Source organism: Cyphellophora europaea (genome assembly GCF_000365145.1).
Source record: "Cyphellophora europaea CBS 101466 unplaced genomic scaffold supercont1.4, whole genome shotgun sequence".
Classification (NCBI taxonomy): Eukaryota; Fungi; Ascomycota; class Eurotiomycetes; order Chaetothyriales; family Cyphellophoraceae; genus Cyphellophora; species Cyphellophora europaea.
In genome coordinates, this window is record NW_008481810.1 from 1,747,242 (window position 1) to 1,770,666 (window position 23,425).

At 53.9% G+C, this 23,425-nt stretch overlaps 12 protein-coding genes across 12 annotated transcripts; 3 read left to right on the forward strand and 9 right to left on the reverse strand.

Moving 5' to 3' along the window:
- Window positions 1–996: 996 nt before the first annotated feature.
- HMPREF1541_04888 (uncharacterized protein) lies at window positions 997–2,242 on the reverse strand (the record flags this gene model as incomplete). Its single annotated transcript, XM_008719232.1, has 2 exons — window positions 997–2,124; window positions 2,171–2,242. The coding sequence occupies 2 exons, from the start codon at window positions 2,240–2,242 to the stop codon at window positions 997–999; spliced, it is 1,200 nt and encodes a 399-aa protein (XP_008717454.1).
- Window positions 2,243–2,524: 282 nt separating this feature from the next.
- Window positions 2,525–2,986, reverse strand: HMPREF1541_04889 (uncharacterized protein; the record flags this gene model as incomplete). Its single annotated transcript, XM_008719233.1, has 2 exons — window positions 2,525–2,876; window positions 2,925–2,986. The coding sequence occupies 2 exons, from the start codon at window positions 2,984–2,986 to the stop codon at window positions 2,525–2,527; spliced, it is 414 nt and encodes a 137-aa protein (XP_008717455.1).
- Window positions 2,987–3,403: 417 nt separating this feature from the next.
- HMPREF1541_04890 (40S ribosomal protein S1) lies at window positions 3,404–4,285 on the forward strand (the record flags this gene model as incomplete). Its single annotated transcript, XM_008719234.1, has 3 exons — window positions 3,404–3,417; window positions 3,470–3,580; window positions 3,637–4,285. 3 exons carry the CDS (start codon window positions 3,404–3,406, stop codon window positions 4,283–4,285), a joined length of 774 nt encoding a protein of 257 aa, XP_008717456.1.
- Window positions 4,286–4,999: 714 nt separating this feature from the next.
- Window positions 5,000–5,993, reverse strand: HMPREF1541_04891 (uncharacterized protein; the record flags this gene model as incomplete). Its single annotated transcript, XM_008719235.1, has 2 exons — window positions 5,000–5,744; window positions 5,794–5,993. 2 exons carry the CDS (start codon window positions 5,991–5,993, stop codon window positions 5,000–5,002), a joined length of 945 nt encoding a protein of 314 aa, XP_008717457.1.
- A 218-nt stretch (window positions 5,994–6,211) lies between these two features.
- HMPREF1541_04892 (tryptophan-tRNA ligase) lies at window positions 6,212–7,420 on the forward strand (the record flags this gene model as incomplete). Its single annotated transcript, XM_008719236.1, has 1 exon — window positions 6,212–7,420. One exon carries the CDS (start codon window positions 6,212–6,214, stop codon window positions 7,418–7,420), a length of 1,209 nt encoding a protein of 402 aa, XP_008717458.1.
- Window positions 7,421–8,008: 588 nt separating this feature from the next.
- On the reverse strand, window positions 8,009–8,585 carry HMPREF1541_04893 (eukaryotic translation initiation factor 1A, Y-chromosomal; the record flags this gene model as incomplete). Its single annotated transcript, XM_008719237.1, has 2 exons — window positions 8,009–8,453; window positions 8,578–8,585. The coding sequence occupies 2 exons, from the start codon at window positions 8,583–8,585 to the stop codon at window positions 8,009–8,011; spliced, it is 453 nt and encodes a 150-aa protein (XP_008717459.1).
- A 1,772-nt stretch (window positions 8,586–10,357) lies between these two features.
- HMPREF1541_04894 (uncharacterized protein) lies at window positions 10,358–11,437 on the reverse strand (the record flags this gene model as incomplete). Its single annotated transcript, XM_008719238.1, has 1 exon — window positions 10,358–11,437. One exon carries the CDS (start codon window positions 11,435–11,437, stop codon window positions 10,358–10,360), a length of 1,080 nt encoding a protein of 359 aa, XP_008717460.1.
- An 822-nt stretch (window positions 11,438–12,259) lies between these two features.
- Window positions 12,260–13,993, reverse strand: HMPREF1541_04895 (serine-tRNA ligase; the record flags this gene model as incomplete). Its single annotated transcript, XM_008719239.1, has 6 exons — window positions 12,260–12,865; window positions 12,914–13,591; window positions 13,638–13,708; window positions 13,762–13,835; window positions 13,885–13,911; window positions 13,962–13,993. The coding sequence occupies 6 exons, from the start codon at window positions 13,991–13,993 to the stop codon at window positions 12,260–12,262; spliced, it is 1,488 nt and encodes a 495-aa protein (XP_008717461.1).
- A 665-nt stretch (window positions 13,994–14,658) lies between these two features.
- Window positions 14,659–15,477, reverse strand: HMPREF1541_04896 (uncharacterized protein; the record flags this gene model as incomplete). The annotated part of the gene is made up of 5 exons (XM_008719240.1): window positions 14,659–14,898; window positions 14,954–15,052; window positions 15,130–15,159; window positions 15,212–15,351; window positions 15,423–15,477. The coding sequence occupies 5 exons, from the start codon at window positions 15,475–15,477 to the stop codon at window positions 14,659–14,661; spliced, it is 564 nt and encodes a 187-aa protein (XP_008717462.1).
- An 813-nt stretch (window positions 15,478–16,290) lies between these two features.
- Window positions 16,291–19,015, reverse strand: HMPREF1541_04897 (uncharacterized protein; the record flags this gene model as incomplete). The annotated part of the gene is made up of 2 exons (XM_008719241.1): window positions 16,291–16,545; window positions 16,595–19,015. The coding sequence occupies 2 exons, from the start codon at window positions 19,013–19,015 to the stop codon at window positions 16,291–16,293; spliced, it is 2,676 nt and encodes an 891-aa protein (XP_008717463.1).
- A 687-nt stretch (window positions 19,016–19,702) lies between these two features.
- HMPREF1541_04898 (uncharacterized protein) lies at window positions 19,703–21,295 on the reverse strand (the record flags this gene model as incomplete). The annotated part of the gene is made up of 1 exon (XM_008719242.1): window positions 19,703–21,295. The coding sequence occupies one exon, from the start codon at window positions 21,293–21,295 to the stop codon at window positions 19,703–19,705; it is 1,593 nt and encodes a 530-aa protein (XP_008717464.1).
- A 1,523-nt stretch (window positions 21,296–22,818) lies between these two features.
- On the forward strand, window positions 22,819–23,361 carry HMPREF1541_04899 (uncharacterized protein; the record flags this gene model as incomplete). Its single annotated transcript, XM_008719243.1, has 1 exon — window positions 22,819–23,361. The coding sequence occupies one exon, from the start codon at window positions 22,819–22,821 to the stop codon at window positions 23,359–23,361; it is 543 nt and encodes a 180-aa protein (XP_008717465.1).
- Between the last annotated feature and the right edge of the window lie 64 nt (window positions 23,362–23,425).

Here is a 23,425-nt window from a genome sequence, read left to right on the forward strand (position 1 = left end):
TTTTCCTCCGGCCAGTTGCACAGTCGACTAATGGACTACGGATTGTGCTTGTCGGACAGGCCAACATCACCGGATATCTGCCCATTTCTAAGCATGACCTGCCGCAGGGCTTCCGTCTTGATAGATACCGAGCCAAGGAGTACGATCGCTTCGTTGAGACCCATATGAGAGACTACTGCCTGTCTCCGCTGCGATCAAATAGACGGTGGTGAGTCTTCGAACGGCGATGGGTTTGCGCCTGGCTGACGACTCCTGTAGGAACTTCCTCGCCGAGATCGAGGCCAGCAATGTTGTGCACTACTACGGCGACAGCCTGACACCTGTGACGGCGGTGTTGCTTGATCGGCCGTGGCAGCAGAAGCAGGACAAGTCTGGGCCTGCGATGCTCAGAAGGCTCTGTGAAAAGGTCCAGAAGTGGAGAGACTCCAGGCAGCGGTCGAGCTGGAAAAAACTTGATGCTGAGGATGAAGGTAGACCACTCCTGGAGGAAGAAGCAGGGTGGTAGTCTGTCACTACTCTGTAAGCGGCTTCAGAAGCCACAAGAATCAGTCTGGGCGCCTACCTCGTGACGAAGCAGTGGGACATAATGTCCATCCTTGACTCAATACGTACTCGAAGGAAGGCCGAGTTGAAGCCATGGTGCGAGTAACAATGCTTTCTGCGCCTTGAGAATTGCCGTATCCTTCTTGAATTGTCCGTTTAGCCTGCATATTAGTCGTTGTGCTCTTCAGATTGACGCGCACGCAGATCACTCTCCGTGACGCCATTCGAGCCAGGAAGCACAAAGCTGCACGCCAGTGCGTCCTGTACTCGACTTTTCGTGGCCATCGAGACGCGCCTGAAACATGGAGTTAAGGATACCCGTCATCGACTCGCAGTTGGTCGAGTGAGGGTGGTAGGAACCAGGCCCAATTTGCCTGTAACGACTATCGCATGAGCGGAGTGGGAGTAGGTTGAGGTGCACAGTTGATATTAGTCTTCATTAGTCGTGGTACCTCACAATGCAACGTCCTCCATCTCGCCGCCTTTGTCCTTCTTATTGTCTGGATCTTTTGCCTCCGAAGCGCTCGCTGATGCTGCTTCCTCGTCCGCATCCGAATCCTCGTCAACTTCTTGGGCAGAAGCAGCCGTTGTCCTCTCCTCAGGTACACGCGGCTTCTCCGGATCGTCGCCTTCGTCCTCACTTTCATCATGTGTATCTTCAGCGATCGTTTCTGGGCGGTTTCGCTCATCCTTTGGCGGCGGCGTCGGAGGCTCGTTGACCTCTGGACCTGGTTCTCCACTGACTGTGCTCTCCCGATCTGGCGACTTCGGCCCCTGGGCGCGCAGAGGTAGCTCTTGCTGGCTTGCTGCCATAGCTTGTTGGCTGGCTGGAGAAGACATGGCCGGAGGGCCAGATAAGGATGGGTTAGAGCCGATGTTGCGGTGTTTGGGGTTTGCGTCCAGGTAATAACCCTTCACAGGGACTATGTGCCCTTCTCGTTCGCACCCTTCGATCCATTCCGGCCGTACCACCGGGATATTCATCTCATTTGCTCTTTCCCAATCTTTGCCACGACCTTCAGTGCAAACAAAGTGCGTCGTGTCTATCCGCGGCGTATCGATAATCTTAGCGCCTATTCTCTCGACTGCCGTTTCGAGAGCCTCGCGTAGCTGCGGCGGCAGGACACCAGGTGTGACACGAATGCCAGTCAAGTTCTTCATGTCGTGTGTCTTGACGTTGAGGACATTGCTGGTGTATGTACCTCCACTTGTGCGCAGCACCAAGTAAAAGGAGTATTCCGCATCCATCTGAAGGCCACTGATCTTTGTGCTCAGCATATCCATCGGTCTTGGGATATTGCCTGCTTTCTGTCCATTTCTGTACAAAGCCAACGATCGCAGGGTTGTAGTCGCAAGCTGTATGGGATCCCATTCGAGAACGATAGTACTTTGGGTAGCATTGCGTAGTCTGAGCTCCGGCGTCGCAGGTGTCTGAAGGCCATATGTGTTGAGGATCTGTGACTGGAGGGATTCAAAGGCAGCTTGCGACTTCTGTTCTGCGTCAAAGTTCTGGGACACTGTAATGTCGACAATAGAGCCGGAAGTGATTGAGGGTGGGAGTAAGATGGAAGGGAACTCTATCTGTGGGGTGGTTAGACAAGTTACGGCCAGAATCAAGGAGGAGTACCAGGCGTTTGTCCTCAGTCAGAAGGACTGCGACGCCAGCGTCAACTTTGCCGACCGTCAAAGAGACCAGCATGTTTGATGACAGAGACGTGCACTGGAGGTTGTCGAGGGTGGTGTAGCGAACGGTGTGGTCAACTGCGCGATCTGGCTAGACGAGAGTTGCGCCCGGAGTCGAGGTCGAGTCGGCCTCGCGACAGGAGCGCGGCTTGGCACGCATGACATCTGGGTCATCAGGTCTATACTAACTCAGAGAGCAATTGATTTTATTCGTACATGGGTATTAGGAAGAACACAACATACAGCCCTCAGATAGCAGCCTGACACGGACTCACAATCGCTTTGGCGAGAGCCCGTCCTAGCCAGTCTTCCGCTGTTCTGCCTCAACGGCCGCCACGATCTTGGAGCACTGGCCTAGCACGACCTCTTCAGACTCATCCCATCCAGCACCCTTTATGACGATGAGCTCCAGGGTTCCCGCAAGACCCTTTTCCCATGTGTTCTGTTTCCGGCCTTCCCTCGTATATCCATGATCCCACAGAGCCTGGCAGAACAACTTATACCATTTGCTTTGCAGCGCGTTTCGTTGCACCGTCTTCTTGAGAACGGACGCGGATGGGCGTGTTGTTACGTGCCAGCGAAGAGTATCTTTGGGGACAACTTCGAGCCAGGAGTCCATCTTTGCACGACCAGGATAGTAAGGATTGTCCCTAAGCAAATTTTGGTCGTAAAGATAATGAACAATTCCCTTCTCGTACCGCACCTGGACATTCAGTCCACCCGAGTGGCGTAAGTAGCGCGCATTGAATCGAGCATTCATTGCGGTAGAAGTGACGCCTAGCAGTCCTCCGAGACAGTAGTCAGCTCGTGTGTCCGGTGTCCAACATTATCGGAGGAGGCTACTTCGAAAGAGCGACGAGTGCCTGGATTGGCCAGCGGCTAGTTGCAATCTCGGTCGTACGGCATTGTGATGAGTCTTTGGATGGGATGAAGTTTCGAATTCAGATGGTTGCGAGAGCCATACGACGGGGTACCAGAAAAGGGTCTTGGCATATCCCAGCTTGGTATAGCGCCCGCGTCTGCTCGCCAAGATTTTGGATCGAGCGCACTTGGAATATTTCGAGGTAGTCGGCAATTCGTCCTGCGCAGCCTCCCACTTTAACGACCTCACCTGTTCTCTCCCCGCTTACAATCTTCGATTCGACTGCCTATCATCCACAGATAGAAGGTCGTAATCATGGCTGTTGGCAAGTACGTGCGATCCTGCCACAATGCGACCAAGCCTGTGCTCACACGAATGTAGGAACAAGAGATTGTCTAAGGGCAAGAAGGGTCTCAAGAAGAGAACCCAGGATCCCTTCACCCGCAAGGACTGGTACTCAGTCAAGGCACCTTCCACCTTCCAAGTCCGAGAGTATGTGGCCACCCACGAAAGCCTGAAAGGGATCAAGAAATCTAACAAATCATCAGTGTCGGCAAGACTCTGGTCAACCGCACGACCGGTCTGAAGAACGCCAACGATGCTCTCAAGGGCCGTATCTTCGAGGTCTCCCTCGCCGATCTCCAGAACGATGAGGACCACGCTTTCCGCAAGGTCAAGCTGCGCGTCGACGAAGTTCAGGGCAAGAACTGCCTCACCAACTTCCACGGTCTCGACTTCACCTCCGACAAACTCCGATCCCTCGTCCGCAAGTGGCAGACCTTGATCGAGGCCAACGTTACCGTTAAGACTACCGATGACTATCTACTACGCCTCTTTGCCATCGCCTTCACTAAGCGCCGGCCCAATCAGATCAAGAAGACTACCTACGCTGCCAGCTCCCAGATCCGCGCCATCCGCAAGAAGATGACCGAGATCATCCAGCGGGAAGCCACCAGCCAGACCCTCGCCGGCCTGACTGGTAAGCTCATCCCTGAGGCCATTGGCCGTGAGATCGAGAAGGCTACACAGGGTATCTACCCGCTGCAGAACGTCCACATCCGGAAAGTCAAGCTACTCAAGGCACCCAAGTTCGACCTGGGAGCGCTGTTGGGTCTGCACGGTGAGAGTGCTCAGGATGACAGTGGTGCGAAGGTCGACCGGGAGTTCAAGGAGCCTGCTCCTCTGGAAAGCGTGTAAAATCGTGATGGACGAGCGTGGTGGCAGTTGTTGTTGTTGATGATGCATGGCCGGAAGCATAGGTCATGCTAGGGGACGATCGTACTCGCCTCGAAGATGTTGCGCAAATGCAGCACGAGCAGCACGAGCCTCGAGATGAAGCATTGACGAGGCAATGAAACTCATTCAGGGCGTTGTCAGCTTTTGATATCCCAAAGGATCTGCTCCGCTTCTAAAGCCATGGCAATGGGATGCTTACTTGATAGCCGGTAGCATCAAAAAATCGAGATCTTCAGAAATTCAATCGTCTTGTTCTCTGATTTTACAAACACCTGCGTGCTAGTACTACAATGATGCTAGGCAGTCCTTCCTAAACTGATTCCAATAGTACATCACCGTCTAGCATCTGGGCCACTCGACTGATCTCCTACCCCATCAGGCGAAAGGTTTGCGCCGTTGCCCCTTCCGCAACAAGCAGCACGGCTGCAGCCCACACCACGAGTACTGACAATCTTCAACTCTATTTGCTGGACGTCCCCGTTTCTAGCACCTTTCCATCATCTTTCTGGCAAGGGCCAAGAATGTCGCACTACGACACCACTCGAGAGTGAATAGACGTGAGGGCCGATCCGAATAGCGAGCAAAGGGCATACTCAGGACGAGCAACCCTCGCGAACGACCCAGGTGTGATACCTTCAGAGGTGTTCTCGGACCTGTCAATACCTCCGAATGCTTTTACTCCCGATCGACCACTCTCTTAATCCACTCCACCGCCCCGGCCCTGAATTCCTCAAACTTCTCACTCATCACCCAGTGGCCGGCCTCAATATCCAGCAGCTCAAAGCGGGGGAAGAAGGACCCAATAACCGGCAAACTCTCATCACTCACATAGTGGCTCTTCGTGCCCCTCACTATCAGGGTGGGACCCTCATACCTCGCTTCCCCTGTCTGCCGAAACGGAAAGTCCGCCATGTCCGGCAGGCTCTTTGCCAGCGTCTGCAGCGGGATGCGCCACCGCAGCGCCGTCTGCGGCTTGGTCTGCCCGTTGCCCTCGGCTGTCGCCACAGGGCCTTTGACCAGGTTCGTGAGCAGGAACTGGCGGATCGAGACTTCCTTCTCGTACTCGGCGAGGATGGCGTCGGCTTCCGACTGTTTTGTGATCGGCGGGCGGGCGTCTTCGATCTTCTTCATGGCCGTGACGTAGGCGCCGAAGTCGGACTTGAGGGCCGCGTCGATGGGTGCGTTGTCCACGGGAATGAGGGCTGAGTAGGCGGTTGGGTGGCGGAGGGCCATTGTCATGGCGACTTTTGCGCCCATACTGTGCCCGATGAGGATAGGCGTGGGGATCGAGTGCGTGCTGATGAACGCCTCGACGTCCTCAGCCATGGAGGTGTAGGTATGGGTCGCAGCATGGGGGCTATCACCATGGTTGCGCAGGTCGAGTGTGTAGACTGGGCGAGAAAGGTCTCGAGCTAAGACCCTGCTTGGGGTCAGAAGTTGCTAGAGTAAAGGGCTAGAGCTCAGCATACTTACTCATCGTGCGATTATTCCGCTGGGAGCCGAAGAGACCGTGCATAAGAAGGATGGGCGAGTGTGGCTCGGTCGTGGGGTGGTGAGGGTCATGGCGGGTGTATGCCAGCTCAACCTTGCTGAGACGGGAGTACGAAGTCGAGAAGAGACGACCAGAAGGACAGCGCAGGGCCGCACGGGTTGGTATTCGAGGTGGCATGACTGGCAGGGCGGTGCTTAAGCGATAGCTACAGTCAGCATGAAGCAGTGCATTTGGGACCGTCTAGAAAGCTTTCTCGAAGTTCGGCACGTCATATGCAGCTCTCAGCCTTGCGTAGCCTCGTCGAGCACGACGAGCAATGGCGATGTTCTTCTTCATCACTTATAATTTAAACATTTTGAGTCTCCTCGTACTCGTCCGCTCGTTCTATTCGGGAGATGAGCCGCTGTATCCAGCGGGTGCTACTTCGGTCATCACGATGGCAGCTTCCGACTAGACTCGAGATCACTTCTAAGAGGTGCCATCTTGCACCACCAGCCAAGACATATAGCACCTCCTCAGGCATCCCTTCCACCACCTACCCCAGCGTCTTTTCCGGCATCCAACCGACTGGCGTACCTCACCTGGGCAACTATCTCGGTGCCCTCCGTCAATGGGTCGACCTGCAATCCCAGGCCCTAACCAACCCAACTCATGACCCCTCTTCCCTCATCTTCAGCATCGTCGACCTCCACGCCCTGACCGGTCACCGGTCTTCCGCCCTCCTCGCACAACACCGCAAGGAATCCTTCGTCTCCCTGCTCGCCATCGGCCTCACCCCTCAACACAGCACCCTCTTCCTACAATCCGATGTCCCACACCACGCCTCTCTGCACTGGATCCTCAGCACCGTCGCCTCAACCGGCTACCTCAACCGCATGACGCAGTGGAAATCCAAACTCTCACTCCCCGACACCGCGACCCTGACCGACAGCACCGCCATCGAGAAGCTGCGCCTGGGCCTCTTCTCCTACCCGGTCCTGCAGGCGGCCGACATCCTCCTCTACCGCCCGGCCGTGGTGCCCGTCGGCGAAGATCAGGCGCAGCACATCGAATTTGCACGCACACTCGCGCGCAGCTTCAACTCCGCGTACTGTGAGGATGGCGAGCCGCTGTTCACGCCACCCGAAGTGCAAATCAGCGAGGCGCGCCGCATCATGAGCCTGAGGCGCCCCGCGCAGAAGATGAGCAAGAGTGATGTGGATCCGAAGTCGAGGATCCTCATCACGGACAGCGCGGAGGAGATCCACGCCAAGGTAAAGGGCGCGGTGACGGATAGCGAGGAGGGCATCAGCTATGAGCCTGCACGGAGGCCCGGCGTGGCGAATCTGCTGGATATATTGCGGTTCGTGAAGCGGGATGAGCGGGCGCCAGAGATGTTGGCGGGCGAGGTGCAGTGTTTGTCGAAGAAGGATTTCAAGGTGTTGGTGGCGGATGCGGTGGTAGAGGAGTTGGCGCCCGTGCGGGACCGGTATCTACAACTAATGGCTGAGGGGAACGCGGAGGTGAAGGAGGCATATGAAGGGGGCTTGGAGCGAGCCACGAGGAAGGCGGAGGAGACAATGAAATTGGTCAAGGAGAGGCTGGGCCTGGTTGAATGGAGATGAGCACGAAGAGCTGTAAGCGTGTCATAAAAGTCCATAGACTGTAAAATAGTAAAAGACTGTACAAACAGTAGGGAAGGTAGTCAAAGAAGATCTACATAACGGCCTTGAGCTAATAATCACTTCGACACTTTGGGCTCGTTTAAGCGGCAGAAGGAAGAATAGTTCAACTAGCGCTCGAAGAGAAGGCCTTGCAGAATAATAGGGCGAAAGTGTTCGACTTGGTCTACCAAAAAAGCCTAACCAGTACGTGGTCTTGCAAGTTCCCTTTTCACCAACCACGGATGCGTCGGCCGCATCCTCGCTAAGCGGGAGAGAAGCCCTGTGCATGCTCCTCGCTGCCCACTGATGCGTCGTCATCGTTAGAACCGGTGGTTTGAAGCCTTTGTCGGGGCTCGAGAATGGTCATGTCATTGTTCGTAGGTCGTGTCCAGCCCATGCCGTCGTTGTGTAATGTGGACACGATTCGTGTCCGCATCGTTGCGTCATGGTCTGTGAGACTCCCTGCAGTGCAAATTTGTTTGTTGGTTGGGTCATGATTCGGTAGAGGTCGTCCAGAAAGTTTGACCAAGATGCTCCCACAACGAACGTTCAGATGTCGTCAATGTCGACCTCCTTGTCGGAATCACTGTCACGATCTTCGTCGAACTCAACGTTGTCGACATTGCCCTCCTCGTGGCCGTATGTATCTGTCTCGTTGATCTTCGCACTTTCGGGTAGTTCGCCGTAGGCTTTTAGGGAGCGAGCTTCATCGGCGTTGTACTTGAGGATAACATCGCCCTTGGCGTCTTGATAATCGCGAAGTGAGAGTAAGATGATGTCTCCTTGGTTGATCCAGACCTTCTTGCGCAATTTACCGCGGATGTGAGCAAGCCGTTTCTCGCCATCAAAGCACGAGGCTTCTAGGCGGCCGTTGCCGAGCATCTTGATGACTTGGGCATATTCTTGACCCTCTTCTTTGAAGGTGAGTTCGCGCTTCTCGTTGTCGTTCTCGTTCTTGCCACGACGCCTATTCTTGCCTCCCTTTCCCTTGTTCCTGTTGAAAGGTTAGTGAACTTGCACCGACCGGTCGCCGGGAAGGCGGGGCGAAAACGGGCGACGTTCATGATGAAACAACAAAATGCAAGTCAAATCCATCGCGACTGTTCCAGGGAACTTACTTGGGCATATTGAGAGTCTTCTGAGGGTCTGTAGTGGTGGTGGATGAAGTGTTGTGTTGTGGATGTCTTTGTTGGTGGCGTTAGTGGGGGATAATTTGGTGCGTTGGAAGAGTCAGAAGACTTGAACTAAGGCAGGCGCAGTCTTTTTATCTCCGGTGACCCCGCCACTGCCTCCCATCACGTGACAGCGACTTGAGTACCTTCTTCCCAACGGGTTCCTTTGTTGTCGTGACTCACCATGCTACCAACGGAGCGCTGCGTCAAAATTTCGCTGGCTATCATTGTGATCCGGATGAGTCAGCTCTCTACCTGCTCCACGAACAAACTGACTGTCCAAAATGTTCCACCTTCGCCCTCCGTTGATTGCAGCACGTTGGTCATTGGTCTGACCTGAAATGCGACGCTGGCTGTCAATGAAGTTGTCAGAATCCGCTGGCCGAGAGCTGGGCTCTCCGCGTGACCATGAAGGCAGACACGACTTTCCAGAGCTGATCTGTTGCCAAAGCAATCACCTAGGATTGGTTCGGATTCCGCGTGGACCACCCATGTCTTTCCAAGGTAAACTTATCTCATATTGCCAAATGCCAAATCCAGGGCCTTCATGGTGTCCGGGGTCCAGCCTCGTTGCGAGCTCGAGAAAGTATCGCTTGAACGGTGGACCAGGAGTCTCCAACGACCGCTGCCAGCGGCTTCGCTCTATCCCTGACAAGGCAAGTGACAAGGCAACAAACTAGTCCCAAGGTGACGATGATAGTGCCCCAAATTGGTCAGACTCTGAATGCACACTACTCACTGCATCTGTCCTTGAAGCGAAGCCTCGACACGGGGAACACATTTTGTGGGAGAGAGAGTGTGTATCAAGCCTGGTGGGATCATCACACTCGTCGTCAGAAAATGTTACCTTACCGTTTCGAGTAGCAAGTTAGGACGGACGCGGAATTGCTCGAAGATTGTCTCGAACCGCGAAAAATATTCATATTATGGCATGCAATGGATTAGATCAAACATGCCAGCATGCTTGCAGCCTGTCATACGCCTAGCTTTTCCTTGCACAAATGACTCCCAAACAACACCCAACAAGTGTTCGTATCGTGTAGCCATTACTGAGACTTTCCAGCGGTCAAAGGTTTCTGAAAAGCATTCATGGACTGGTAGCAACACACTCATACGTCAGGTCAGCTTTATTCTCCACCATCGCCTTGCTGACTTTGGATCAGAGCGTATGCCCAAGTAAGTAGGGTATACGAGATGCTCGAAGAGCCAGGAGTAACAATCCTGGGCATCAGCGGTCTGGGCGGTGATGTGCCTCGAGTCAGCGGCTCCTTGTTACCCGCCCCCCAGCGTGTCTTGTGTCTCTTGCGTTCGAAGATCATGCACTGGAGGGATCTGATCTGGGGTGGATGGTGTATATTGGGTCCTCGCCGTTGGACGGATCAGCCTTGAGTTGAAGGTCCAAGTGCTACAAGCGTTATGTATGATTGATCCTTACGAGTCCGAACGTGCACTGGGATCCGTCTGTGTTCGCCTCTACACCGCAAGGGATTGGCGATGCACCCCTGCAGTAGCATACGCCCGAATTGTATTGAGCTGTGCAAAGCTAGAGTAAGCTCGAAATAGACGGCCTGGTTGACCAAAAAGGCATTGACTGCGGGAGGTACAACGATATCGAAAGGGGACTGCAGGAGTTACTCTGAACTCCATCCAAGTCCCTCAAGCAGTACGTAGGAAGGCTATACATAGCAGACGCCGGAATGATTAATCCCAAAGATCCGAACTGCATTCAGATCTTCGCATCCAAACCGCGTGACAGAATCGATTGCATCTCGCGTTGAAGATCTTGCACAATTTGGCCCGCAGGTTTGACGTCCCTGATCAGGCCCACCGAGGCGCCAGCGTACGTAGCCAACCGTCCCTCGGGGCCCCAGCCATCGTCTCCTTTCGCAGTGGCCTCGTCATGGAGCACTTGCAGGCTCTCGAAACTCGCACCGGCTCTGTGATCGATGAACGATCGATTGATGATTGTACGGGGTGCGTACTCTTTCGGCCATCCGAAGGTGCCTCGCAGATGGTTATACAACAGCGTCCGCGTGGTGCTGGGCCCGCCGTCGCTGGCTCGCACAACCTCCTGCTGATAGCCTTTGCTGATGCGTGCTTCGCTGGCTGCAAGGAAACGTGAGCCTAAGGCGACACCCTTTGCACCCAAGCAATGTGCTGCAGCAGCCCCTCGACCGTCGGCGATCCCACCGGCGGCGATGATGGGTATGTTGCTGCCACGCTGGCTGAGGAGGTCTGCGATCTCGGGCACCAAGGTGATGATGCCTGTTCCGTCCTCGGCTCGGCCATGCCCACCAGCCTCGGCGCCCTGGGCGACAATAACATCTGGAGGCCGCGAGAGCTCCAAGAGGCGTTCTACCTCGGCGACTGTGCCAATCTGGACCCAGACCTGCGCATCAGAGTAAGCTTCGCGGACGCTTCGAGACCACAAGTCGATGTCCTTGCGTTCGTCCCGCGGCGCAAAAAGCCAGACCGCACACGGACGGTACTGCTCAATGAGTCGCGTCGCCGTCTCGAGGTGATCCGACCAGAGCTGAAAGCCGACACCGACCGGCAGCACCGACGACGTTGCACCCGAGGCTTTGGTCGAGCTGACCGAGTCAAGACTCTGATACTTGGTGCGTATCAGCTCGCGCGCTCTTTCCAGGTCAGGTTGCATATGCTCCGTCTTCGCCCCCGGACCGATGAAGCCGAGGCCGCCAGCGGCGGAGACGGCGACGGCCAGTTCAGGGCTTGCGAAGACGCGCATCGGCGCACCAACGACCAGTGGTTTCGTGATCCACGGTAGACGTGAGAGGAAGGCCATAATAGCTGCTGCACGATTCCCAGCTGTGGATGTGAGAGAACATGTTTTGGACAATGTGTACAACAGCACTGGGAACAGTCGTCAACAAGAAATACCTATACGCTGTGACGATGCGGGAAGAACCCCGCAGGATCCCGAGGAGAAGACTGAGGTCGTTGTCATAAGCTTTTGGCCTACATTAATCTTCGGGTCAGCAGCAACATCCCGCGCTGGGGGATATGTAATCATTTTGTTCGGTACCGAAACTACGGGTGTGTCGTTTTGCGTGATGAGAGGCCTGATAGAGCCCAATTGACGAGCCCGCGGAGTTGTTATGGTACCGCGAGGCCTGAAATCGCGCATTCTCGGTCCTCAGACCTTTCACCGATACAAGCTTAGCAGACTCTTACTTGGGGATCGTGTTGCTAATATGCTAGCTCAACGAGTTTCCACGGCATGACTCCCTCGGGCTACTTCCGAAGAGATGCAGCGGATTGCCTGAATGATGGAAGGAGTCGAGGAAAGGGCGGATTGAGAGATTCACTCCTCTGTTTAGCTATAGACCGGAGACTGAAGTCGAGTAACTCGATTGAACAACCACCCTGGGAGTAGACAACTTAAAGTCTCTCGTCGTAGGTCCATGGCAAGTTGAACTTGCTCAGGTTCCCTGGAGATTTCAACTTTTCTAATCTGCACATCCGCACGCTTATTTTTCTGGTCATCACATCTTGTCTATCGTGATCGTCTCTTGATCTCGTCGTCACATATGGCAGAGGACCTGCATCTCAAAGTGCGTCTCGCAACTAGCCCTCCACGTTGGAAGAATTGCCTGTTCAACCCCGCTCACGACTTAATATCGGCATCCTTCAGCTTGTCCGCCACCGCATCCGCACTCGGCATATCTCTCTTCGCCCCACCTTCGGGAGCCTCGGGCTTCTTGTTCTCCTTCTTTGGCTCGCCCTTGCCGCCCTTGGTCTTGCTGCTCACCGTATCCTTCGGCAGTTCCTTCGTGTAAGGAATCACGTCCGGCGTGCCCTTGGGCATGTACGACTTGAGCGCCTCCGGCACTCTGAAGCCCTCGTCGGTCTGATAGTTTTCGAGCAAGCAGCACAGTGTTCGCGACGTAGCGCACAAGGTTCCATTGAGCGCGTGCGCATAGGTCTTGCGGCTGTCGATGGCACCCTTCTTCTGGCCATAGCGGACCTCGAGCTCGCGAGTCTGATAGTCAGTACAGTTGGAGCAGGAGACAAGCTCTTTATACTCGCCCTGATGAGGGAACCACGCTTCGAGGTCGTATTTCTTCGCGGCCGCGTTGTTGAGGGCTCCCGAGACGATGACCACCACCCGGTAGGCAAGGCCGAGTGACTGGTAGAACGCTTCAGCAGTCTCCAGCATGTGTTCTAGAGCAGCCCAAGAGTCGGAAGGTTTGGTGAAGAGGAATTGCTCGATCTGTGCGCAGAGTTAGTGGTTGCGGAGGGCCAAGATGAGAATGCTTACCTTCTCAAACTGATGCACACGGTACAGACCCCAAGCATCGCGGCCGTGGGCACCAGCCTCTTTCCGGAAGCACGTTGAGTAACCGGCGAACTTCAGTGGCTTCTCCAGGTCCTTCTCCGTCATCCACTCATCGGCAAACATGGCGGAGAGTGGTTGTTCCGAGGTAGCGATCAGGTACTTGTCCTCTGCATCCTTGCCTTCGACAACCTTATAGAGCTCCTCGTCAAACTGTTCGAGCTGCGCAGTCTTACCCATGTAGTCAGCCTTCATGAAGAAGGGTGGCTGGATGGGCTCGTACTCGCGTTCGGTCAGGAAGTGTAGGCCGTAGTTGATGATGGCTTGGTTGAGAAGAACACCCCATTTGCGTAGGAAGTACCCGCGGTGGCCGACGAGCTTGGTGCCGCGATCAGGGTCATACACTTCGGCACGGGTCATGACCTCGTGGTGGGAAAGACAGTCCTTCTTCTCCACAGTCATGCCTTCTGGAGCCCATTTCTTAACCACTTCGTTGAAGTCTTCGTTGTCGTTGACGGGGACGGAATCATGGACGTAGTTGCCAATAGTTTTGCACCGACGGTCGCGCAGTTTTTCCTTCTCGGTCGCCTCGTCTTCAATTGTCTTCTTCTCCTTCTCAAGATCGACCTTCTTTTGGAGTAGCTCGGTAGCATCTTGCTTGTTCTGAGAGGAATGAGCGGCATGTCAGGAAAAATCGTGGACCACAGACCTTCTTCAGCTGACCAATTTCTTTCTGGATCTTGTTGATCTCGGCTCCGACTTGGGTGACCTTGTATCTTGCTGCACGTGAGTCAGTAGGTGTGAGGCGATGGCTGTGCGCGCGGGGCACGAACTCTTGTGAGCATCTTGCCATAGGTTGGTGACCTCTTCGACGATGTCCGCGCTAGCATATCTTCGGCGCTGGGATCTATTTGCGTCAGGAATTCTGCTCCGCTCGTGGGCCGGTCAAGACGTACTCTATAACTTTCTTGGGGTCACCGCCGCTGCATTGGAGTCAACAAATGCGGGACGATATTTTGCGGGATGCGCCTACCGCTCGGCAATGAAGTCTAGAACGTCTAACATGATGAGTAGGCGCTGTCGGAAGAGAGGTTGCAGTGATCAAGGAGCTATGAGAGAAGTGCAAATGTTCAGAGCAGAGTCACGATGTTGCGCAAAGTGCAGTCATAATTTCCCCATACATGCAAAGTTGCCTTTTGCCTGGCTAGCGCAGCCTCGTTAGGCAAGGAGAGGGGCACGCCTGGAAAACAGGGGCACTGCTGAACGCGAGGCGCCTATGAAGCTTATCGATAGCTGTTGCGGCGCTGCGGCGTTCCTGATCAGCGCCCGAAAGCAGCAAGTGAGGGGCATCATGCAGCTGGCATTATCGCGGGGATGTTCTCCCCAAAAATTATTGCCCATAGATCCCAGGATACAAGGGCAGCTGTGCGCGCGAATTACGGGACAGTCAAGAGGACCAAGTGATGGCTCGTAACGTCATTGCATCTACTGCATATACTGCAGCAGTTCAGAGTCGCTTGACTTGTGCTGTCCTCACGGGAGATGTACAGTGTTCTTGAGATGGCGTTGCATCTCCTCTCGTCCGTGGACTCCCTCTATGGCCCAGTAGCTCTAGCCCCAGCAAAATACCAACTTCAGTAATCGATCTTGACCTGAACGCCCCCGAATCTTCTTGAAGGCCGCGCCCGTTGGCGGTGGGAATCATTATGTTACATGACGGCGCACCAGTGCTACATGACGCAGCATTTGCCTCCGCCTGCGGGCTTGTCGGGTTCCTGCGATTTTTCGATTTCGGCAATCATCATCTCGAAGGCTTTGCCAACGTTGGTGTTATTCCGGGCACTCGTCTCGACCCAGCCGCAGTTGAGCTCGCGGGCTAGGTTCTGTCCTTGCTCGGGGCTGATCTTGCGCTTGGCCTCTGGGACATCACTCTTGTTGCCGACGATGACGATGGGGACGGACTCTGCACCCTAAATAGCGATGTCAGTATCTGACTCCCGGTGGCGGAGATGAAGCATATGTTACCAGGTGATTGAGGATCTTATCTCGAATGATGGTGATCATCTCGAAGCTCTGAGGTGAGGCAACGCTGTAGACGAGCAAGTAGCCATGCAGGCCAATAAACTAGCGTGGAGGATCCGTCAGTGTGGGATGGTCTCAGATAGGGCATATACATAGTCAGTCGTAGCCAATGAACTTACATGCTTGGAGTTGAGCAGGCTGTATTCATCCTGCGCCTTGTTTCAGTAGGTTGTTGCCTTACAAGGGCAGTCATAGACTCACTTGGCCGGCGGTGTCGACGATTTCGGTCTGGAAGGTCTGGTTTCTATGCACGATTTCGTGGCTGAAGGTGTTTTCGATGGTGGGATAATAGCTTTCGACAAAGTGGCCTTCGCAGTATTGCACTGTCAATGAAGATTTGCCTGTGTCACAGCTGTTAGCCGTCTGCGCAAGCGCACACAAGCCGGGCACCGTGGGGCACGGGTCGGCGTACCAACTGAGCGGGAGCCGAGGATGGCAATCTTCCGCTGCTTGATGGATGGAGCCATGTTGCGTGCCGTCAACGTCAGCGACTGTAGCCGCCTCCACACTCTGGTGCAACGTGAGGGTACGGCGAGAGTAGGGAAAGATGTGGTATGATGAAAAAAGAATACAAAAATCGGCCAAGTATCGCGTCCCTAATTACCAATGCGCGCAAGCGGGTGACGCTGCGAGTGAATAGAGTCTGCCAGCGCTGAAAAGGAATCTTGTTTGGTAATAGGAACTCGACACCCGCAGCAACGTCAATGCTCCTGCCGGCCGGTCGCGTTGTGGTTCTGCCTATAATGATCGTTTCTTTTCACATGCTGCGATCCGAAAGTCGGATGCATTGTGAAGCACGTATGAGGCCGTCCATCAGTCCCTGATTACCGTGGCTCACCGCATTTTATTTTCTTCATTTTCGGAGATCCGCCGGCAGCGGCATGGAAACTACAAGGAGCCGGGGACGAGCTTCTACGCGTCACGGCTCCAGTCAGCAGTGAAGAATCAATAGTCTAGACGGCGAATATCGCCGGATGAAACCCATACGCGCCATTCGGGCCGTCGGCTAGCCTCCGTTAGAATCTCCCGGGGGTGCTATTTGTCTAGGCTGCATGCCTCCAACATACCGGTATCCGAGATGTGGCATCAGGTATAGAGGTGGACCGGGTCGTGTGAGCCTCGAGAATTCATCGAGTCTGGAATATGCTCTGACTATGTCTCGCTAACCTGGGTATCTCGGAAATCAAAATCGTTATGCAAAGCTCATGAACCCCTCGCATATGCATGCCAGTGTATGCCTACGTCTTTCAACACGTTGACACCTCCACCAACGCGGTATCTCATGACCGCCTGCTCTTCACCGACTCGATCGTTAGGTTGAAGCGCTCCACAAAACGTTCAACGAATGCTGCATCCGGATTGATGCTCCTCATCCGTTCCAAAAATGTCGCCGCCCGCTCCATCACGTCCTCGAAGCTCCTTCCAATAGTAGCCGAGATGTGCTGCCGGATATTGGCGTTCAGGCTGAGCGTACATAGAAGCAGGGATATGTACCCAAAAGGTATCAAAATCGCCGTTTTCGATTCGTCGATCGCCTAGCACAGTTAGCAACAAAATCCAGACCAAGGCCGGAGTCTCGCTCACCTCATCCGTCTCGTCAACGTAAAGTTTGAAGAAGGTGACGAGCCGATCCACGCGGCTATCTTCGCCAGGCTGGCTTTCCATCATCTGGACCCTGACTTGCTCACTACTGTCAACAAAGTCAAGCAGACAACCGAGGGCGAGAATGACCGAGGAGAGCTTGTCCGAATCAGCGTCGTCCTCATCTTTGAATGATCCTGCCACTGCTCGATCCGCCAATCGGGGAAAGTGTTCCTCTACTATTGCAAAAACACTTCCGCTGAGACCAACCGATGCCAGTAGCCCAGTAATAGAGTCTTTCTGGTTCCCAAGCTCGATGACCAACTTCAAGCACGAATGTTGTATGGCAGCATTGCCACTTCGAGCCCACGACAGAAGTTCGCCTAGCTGCCGACCAAATTCGGCCACTCGAGCTCGAGATAACTTCTTGCCAATGCTTCCATTCGAAGCCTCTGACAGCTCGAGCCATGCAAGGAGTAGCCGAATACTCTCAGTATGTTCCGTTTCCAACCCGTTGGGGGCGTTTCCCATTCTGGCTTGATGTGAGGCAATGGTCTTCATTGCTGCTTCTAACCATGGTGCTGGTGTTGGAGGTACCGAATCTCCCGAAGCGATGAGTTTGCGGAGCATAACCTCGACTGCACGTATCCCGATTCGAGAGATGATGATGTGGCTCGTCTGTCGACCCGCACTTGCTGACTGATCTAGGACATGATGCTCAAACTCAGCCAAGTCACCGATTAACGCTCTGGAGAGATTCTCGCCTCTGTCCTTGGCAATCTTGGACAATGGGCGACCTTCCTGTAAGAGATTTGCCGGGAGCTGCAGAATGCCTTGATAGAGTTGATTTAGGAGCTGTCCAGTCGCTGCTTCGGAATGAGCCAGCGTCCAGAATGCCAGCAACATGATGCTGGCACTAATGATATCTACCTCGGCACGGATGCAGTCAGTAATCCTTGCTACCTTTCCTTGATCGAGGAGATGCCTCTTGAATGCTTGCTCTTTCAGCTTGCGAACCAACTGCATCAATCCCGTAATGCGAACGGCTTTCGTTGGCGATGCAATGTCTTCCAGTAAGCTGTCCAGATCTCGATCGTAGCGGTTCACAGCCCCTGCCTGCCTCAATTCGTGAATACTCTTGAGCTGGACACTGTCGTCATCGTCACTCATGTCAAAGTCCAATTGTGACTGCTGCGAGTTGGTCAATGCATCTATCTGTGACACTAGCTCGTCCACTGACTGTTGGCTGGCCTGCTGACTGTCCAGCTCCCCAGCCATGTCTCGTAGATGGGATCTTTGCTTGCCGTATTTTCGTGGCTTCACGGTATCGCTTGGATGCTGATTAGCCTCATGTTCCTTTATCGTCGGAGGCGTCACTGCTATCTCGTGCATGCCTCTGCTATGAGACCTGTTCGAAGTGGGGTCGTTCGCAGCAGCAGAGTCGTCCGGCGAGCCTCTCATCTGAGTGCCATCATCGTCACTTTGGTGTGACTTTGCGCCCTCGAGCCGATCGATGAGACGCCGTCGTATCCTGGGAGGACCATGAATCGAAGCATTGTCCTGTTCAACATGATTTGATCTTGGCACGATATCACCGTGTCGCTGTGGTGTCAGACGAAGGGATGTGAGCTCGAGCTGACTAGGGCTGGAGACGTCGCTGGCCGGGCCATCTAGTGCTTCCCGCTTGCGCTTTGACGCGCTACGTGTGGTGGCCATAGATGATGCTGAGATATCCGAAGCGGGAGAGCCAACGTCCGTTGGTGTTCGTGGAGGGGGAGTAGAGGCTCGAGACACAACTTTGGGTTTCGGCTTACGACTTATTTGTAGTGACTGGCTGGAAGCCAGTGTGGCCATTCCGCTGTCATGTTTCTTTCTAAGCATCTTGGACTTGGGCTCGAGAGTGTTCTCACCCTTGCTTGAATTGTTGGCCACGAGGCCATGGGACAACCGTGCAGCATCGGCTGCCACAATGCCCCGAGTCGCCTGCTGCGTGATCTCGGTTGAATCACGCTTGGCCCCCCTCTCTTCCACATCAGAGCCGGTTGGTGTAATCTTCCTTCTTTTGTAAGTCTTTAGTATAGGCTTCGTTTTCGTGTGCTCTTCTTCTGAGGACTCAATATCAAATAAGGATTCCGTTGTTGACATTGGTTCTGGGAGAAGTTTTCGTGCAGGTGATTTGAGCCTTGGCCTATTGGCATCCCATTCGGCCAGCAGTTCATTGTTCAACTGCATGGAAACGTCGGGGTCCTCGGAAATGTCGCTGACGGGAGTCTTGTCCCGGGATGGCGCAAGTGAATCAGCCGGTGAGGGTTGGAGTGTTGTACAGAGCGGGTCAGGATGCGACGCGTTGTCGAACAGGTCATGTATCAGCGCTTTTCTTCCCATCCTGCCATACTTGTTTACGCGTTTACGCGGGCCGTCCATGGTGGTTGTGAGGAGAGGCTCTTACGAATCGGCAGATGCCTTTGGCCTTGGTTCGCGGCGGCGACGTGAACGGACTGTGGACATCATTCGCTTGTCTAAGGAGAGAACATGAGCCAGAGTCGATCCAAGTTGCGTTCACTGACTGCAAATTCGGGTCGCAGCAGTTAGTGACCCAGGCAGTGCGAAGTTGAGTGGACTGCAGTAATAGGAGACGAGCCGAACCAACTGCCATGATGCAATACCAAAATAATGCCCGAACGCCGAAAAACATTCAGCCTCGTCTTGGCATTGACCTCTGATCTGTACCTCTTACTCATTCACTAAGCATGTCGAATCACTTTACATTAATGCTCTGGAGTCACCTTGCAGTTTCCAACTTCAGAGCTTGGGGACTGAGCGTGTGGCGGGCATAGTTGCAGCTCCTCTGCGGGCCCAGAGACAAGCAGCTATAGATTCTTTGTGCAGAGCACTGCCTCATACTACATGACAAAATCGCGGTGGGATTAGAGGTGTTTCATCGCGACATTGCAGTATCAGGCTCTCAGCCAGGATAACGCCAGCCTTTGGAAGTGGGGACCATGATGATAGCCATGGCTCGATTTCCATGGCCCTCTCACCCTTTCTATACACCTCTACGGACGTTCCACGGTGCCACAGCTTGATCCGTCCGCTCCTTCTGGAAACCGATCAAGTCGGCGTCTCCGTCGTAGGGACGTTCATCGGTAATGGCTTCTCTGTCTCAAATAGCTTCGTTACAGGCTTCTTCTTCTTCGTCGTAGGCGTACGCGTCACCGGCGTCTTCTGTGTGTTCTTCGCCGCATCTCTAATTCTGGTCGGAAACACTTCTGGAGGCGTCCTCCTCTGTCCCATCTGCCACTGTCTTTTTCCGTGTCGTAGGATGGCTGCAAATCGGTCGAAATTTCTTGGGTTCCCGCCGGACTTCACATATCTTGCCCGCTCTGCATATGTTTGGTGTCGTGCAAGTTTGAAGAGTTTCTGGTAGCTGAACTCCGAATCCTCGGGAAGAAAATGTCGTATCTCGGTTAGGGGCCCTGTCATCATCTGACGACGAGCGGCCCATTTGTCGCGCCAGATCAGTACAGCACGGGCACTCGACGAAGATTCAGGCTGGGCTTTCACGTCAGGTGCGTCGCCCTTGAAGCGATCTTGCCGATGATCATTCACGACTATCGTTCCGTCATCGTACCAAGTCTCGATTCGTAAAGTCCCACCTTTCTTTAGTTGGGCTTGCTGCACGAGGTCCCTGACTCTCTTGGCTTGGGCTGAATCGCCTACTTCCATAACAATCAGGTAGGCACTGACCTGGCGAGCAATCCTGAGAATATGTGGATAGAATGTGTCGCCAGGATGCAGTCGGCAATCCGGAGCCTGGGGGGGTACCAACGCCATTTGAGGCTCATAGTTGCGCACGCTTCTCTCGGTACGGCCACCTAGGTTGTAATCTGCAGGTGCTACGTAAGGCGGATTAGAAATGACAATATCCCATCTCTTCTGGTGATTCCATGGCGCTGGTTCTGCCAGATTGGCAAGCTCTTGCTTACAGACTCCTTTGACGAGACCGAGTTTTGTGGCGTCGATGTCGCGGAAGATCACCTCATCTTTAGCAGTAGACTGGAGCAGACCCTTTTCTATATTGTAATCAAGGTTGCGTCGAGCAAGTCGAATTGCGTCCATTGAAAGGTCCAGGCCCATGATCTGCAAATCCATTGGCAGGCTGCGCGTCTCTTGCGTAGAGGTGGGAACCGAGAATATTGGATGTGAATCTCGGCGCAGGAGCTGGTGCAGCAGAAGAGCAATGGCACCGCTGCCGGTGCAGATGTCGAGGACTCTCAGGGTGGTCCGTCCGGTCTCCCCTTTCCGTGGCTCGCCGATGGCGATGGAGTGATGAAGCTCTTTGACAAGCCTCTCCGTGTATGCCTCCGTCTCAACGCGTGGGATGAGTACATTGCGTTCGCATAAGATCTCCAACTCCCCGAAAGGTTGATCGCCGATGATGTACTGCAAGGGCTCGCCCGCCGCTCTTCTTCTGACAAGTGCCTCGAGCTTGGAAAGCTTCACATCGCGGAGTTCATACGGCGAGACCGCTAAGCCTGCGGCTTGGGCAGGTGGTGGCTTCAGTGAGCTCTTATTCGCATGTTGTTCAAGCCAGCGAAGCTCGTTTTGGGCAGAATTTAGGTCTCCCGTCTGGTTGAGTAGAGGAGCCAGAAATTTGCTCTTGCGCGTGGCATGGCGCACAATGGAAGCAGAGAGCCGCGGCATGTAATATCCATGGTCCGTCACGACTAACGCAGCAGGTTCAGATTGAGACGCAGACGCGGTAGTGAATATCGGACGGAAACGGTGCCCGGGCGGAGAATTTATCCGCCGCGGGCCGACATTTGCCAAGAAGACATCTCCTCACCTCACGTCAAACACCGTCCTCCTTGCGTTCAAGCGGCCATGCTTGAGATCCAGTCGTACGTAAAGATCTTCGCGAGTGGTTCATGGTCATTCACATCACACCTCTGTGGATCCTCGTTCCACTTTTCACCTACCGAAAGCTGCAATGCTCCGTCTAGTATGATGATCTACCTAGAACGGAGCTCGACGCTTATGCACGCCGATCCTGAGAGAGGCAGTGAGCACCTAGCTCGATCCTAGCTCCATCATCTTCGGCAGTACAATGTCCACTCGATAACCGATTCTGCTGTCACGGAGAATGGAATGACCCAATGTGAAAGGGAGGCTCGCCCTTGGGTTCCATGTGGCTGCCTGACCTCGTGCGCGACCTCCTCACCTCCAGTTAGCCTACTGGATAGGCTGTCACTTTTGAAGATCCTATGGCATGGGAACTAATCTTTAAGCGCGACGATAAGTATGCTGCTTCCCACTTCGTCGTTGTTTTCAGTCGTGCCTTGATTTTCCTTGTCCCAGCCTGCACATTGAATGCAGCAGCGCAATTCTGGATCTTTGGTGCGATCGCATTTGGCAGCCTTGCGAGAGTTGCTTTCCAGCATTCGACAACAATCCCGAAGCTATCTACGGTTGATTCTGCCCGAGTCCAACAAACGGCACAGCCAGAGTTCTACGGCCATGGGCTCAAAGGATCTCGAGAGTGGTCTTGGTGGTATTCACCAGCCTAATTCCGTTGCCATCGATACACCGGCTCGAGCATTGTCACCCCCCACGTTGCAGCAATATCATAACCGTCAAACTGATGTCGAGACGCGCCTCATGAGGTATCGCCATTTGCTCGGTATCCACAGGGACGAGGCGCTGGAAGGTCCCTCTAGACCATCTCCCAACAAGGGCATTTACGAGCGTGTCATCAAGGCCGAACGCGAATACAAAAAACAGTATACTATCTACGCCGTGCTCATCAACAGGTACGTCTTCTCTACAACCCTTTCCCTCCGTAGCGTCTCCCACGTCGACTGCTAATCATTTCAAGTGCCTTGGGTTTACAAATGGTCTTTGCGGCCGCGCTCACTGCTCTTGGTGCCGCCAATGGCTCTAGAACCGCTATCACTGCTCTTGGTAAGGAGCTCTTCTTCATATTCATTATCAAATGCTGACTGCATAGGTGCCATGAATACGATCAGTGCTGGGTAGGTGTCAACTTCTTGCAGCCATGGACCGAACAACGTTATCAACTAAAGAAGCGTCTCTGTGGGCGAGCCTGTAATCCTCGGCAGACCGTCACAGAGACCCCACAAGTTCGAAATGACTAACAACTTAGTAGATTTCTGACATATTTGAAAGGCTCTGGCTTACCCAACCGATTGAAGTACTATCAAAACGAAATGTCCAAAGTTCGGATGCATATAGAACAGAGGGAGCGTGATTTCTGGAAAGGCGAAGGGGACCTTCTGGATCCGCTCGAAGAGGTGGCCTTTATTGAACATATGTTTCAAAGCGTCCAACACGATATCGACTCCTCCACCCCGGATCGGTTCCTTTCTTCTGCAACCCAAGCAAATTCCAACAGAAACCCTGACCTTCCACCATCTTTGAGCCGCGGCCTCTCCTATAGAGCGAGCCAGATCGAAAATAGTTGGAGATCGGCCACGGTTGATGCGGAACGGCGCTTCACCAACACAAGGAGCGACCTTGAGAAACAAGCCACCGATACGGCACGACAGATGGAGCATAGAATTAATGATACAGCACAACGGGTGGAGGAGCGAACTAACGATACCGTGCATGCAGCCGAGAAGAGGATGGCAGAGACATCGCACAAAGCCGAAGATCATGCAAAGGACACCGAGTCGAAGATGTTGCAAGTTGCGGAAAATACTGCTGAGAAAGTGCTGCATATGTTGAAGGACAGAAGAGGTCCAGGGTAGAAGGGCATTGGCATCTACAGTCCCTGTTGATCTGCCTGATAATTTCAAATCACTAAAGGTACAT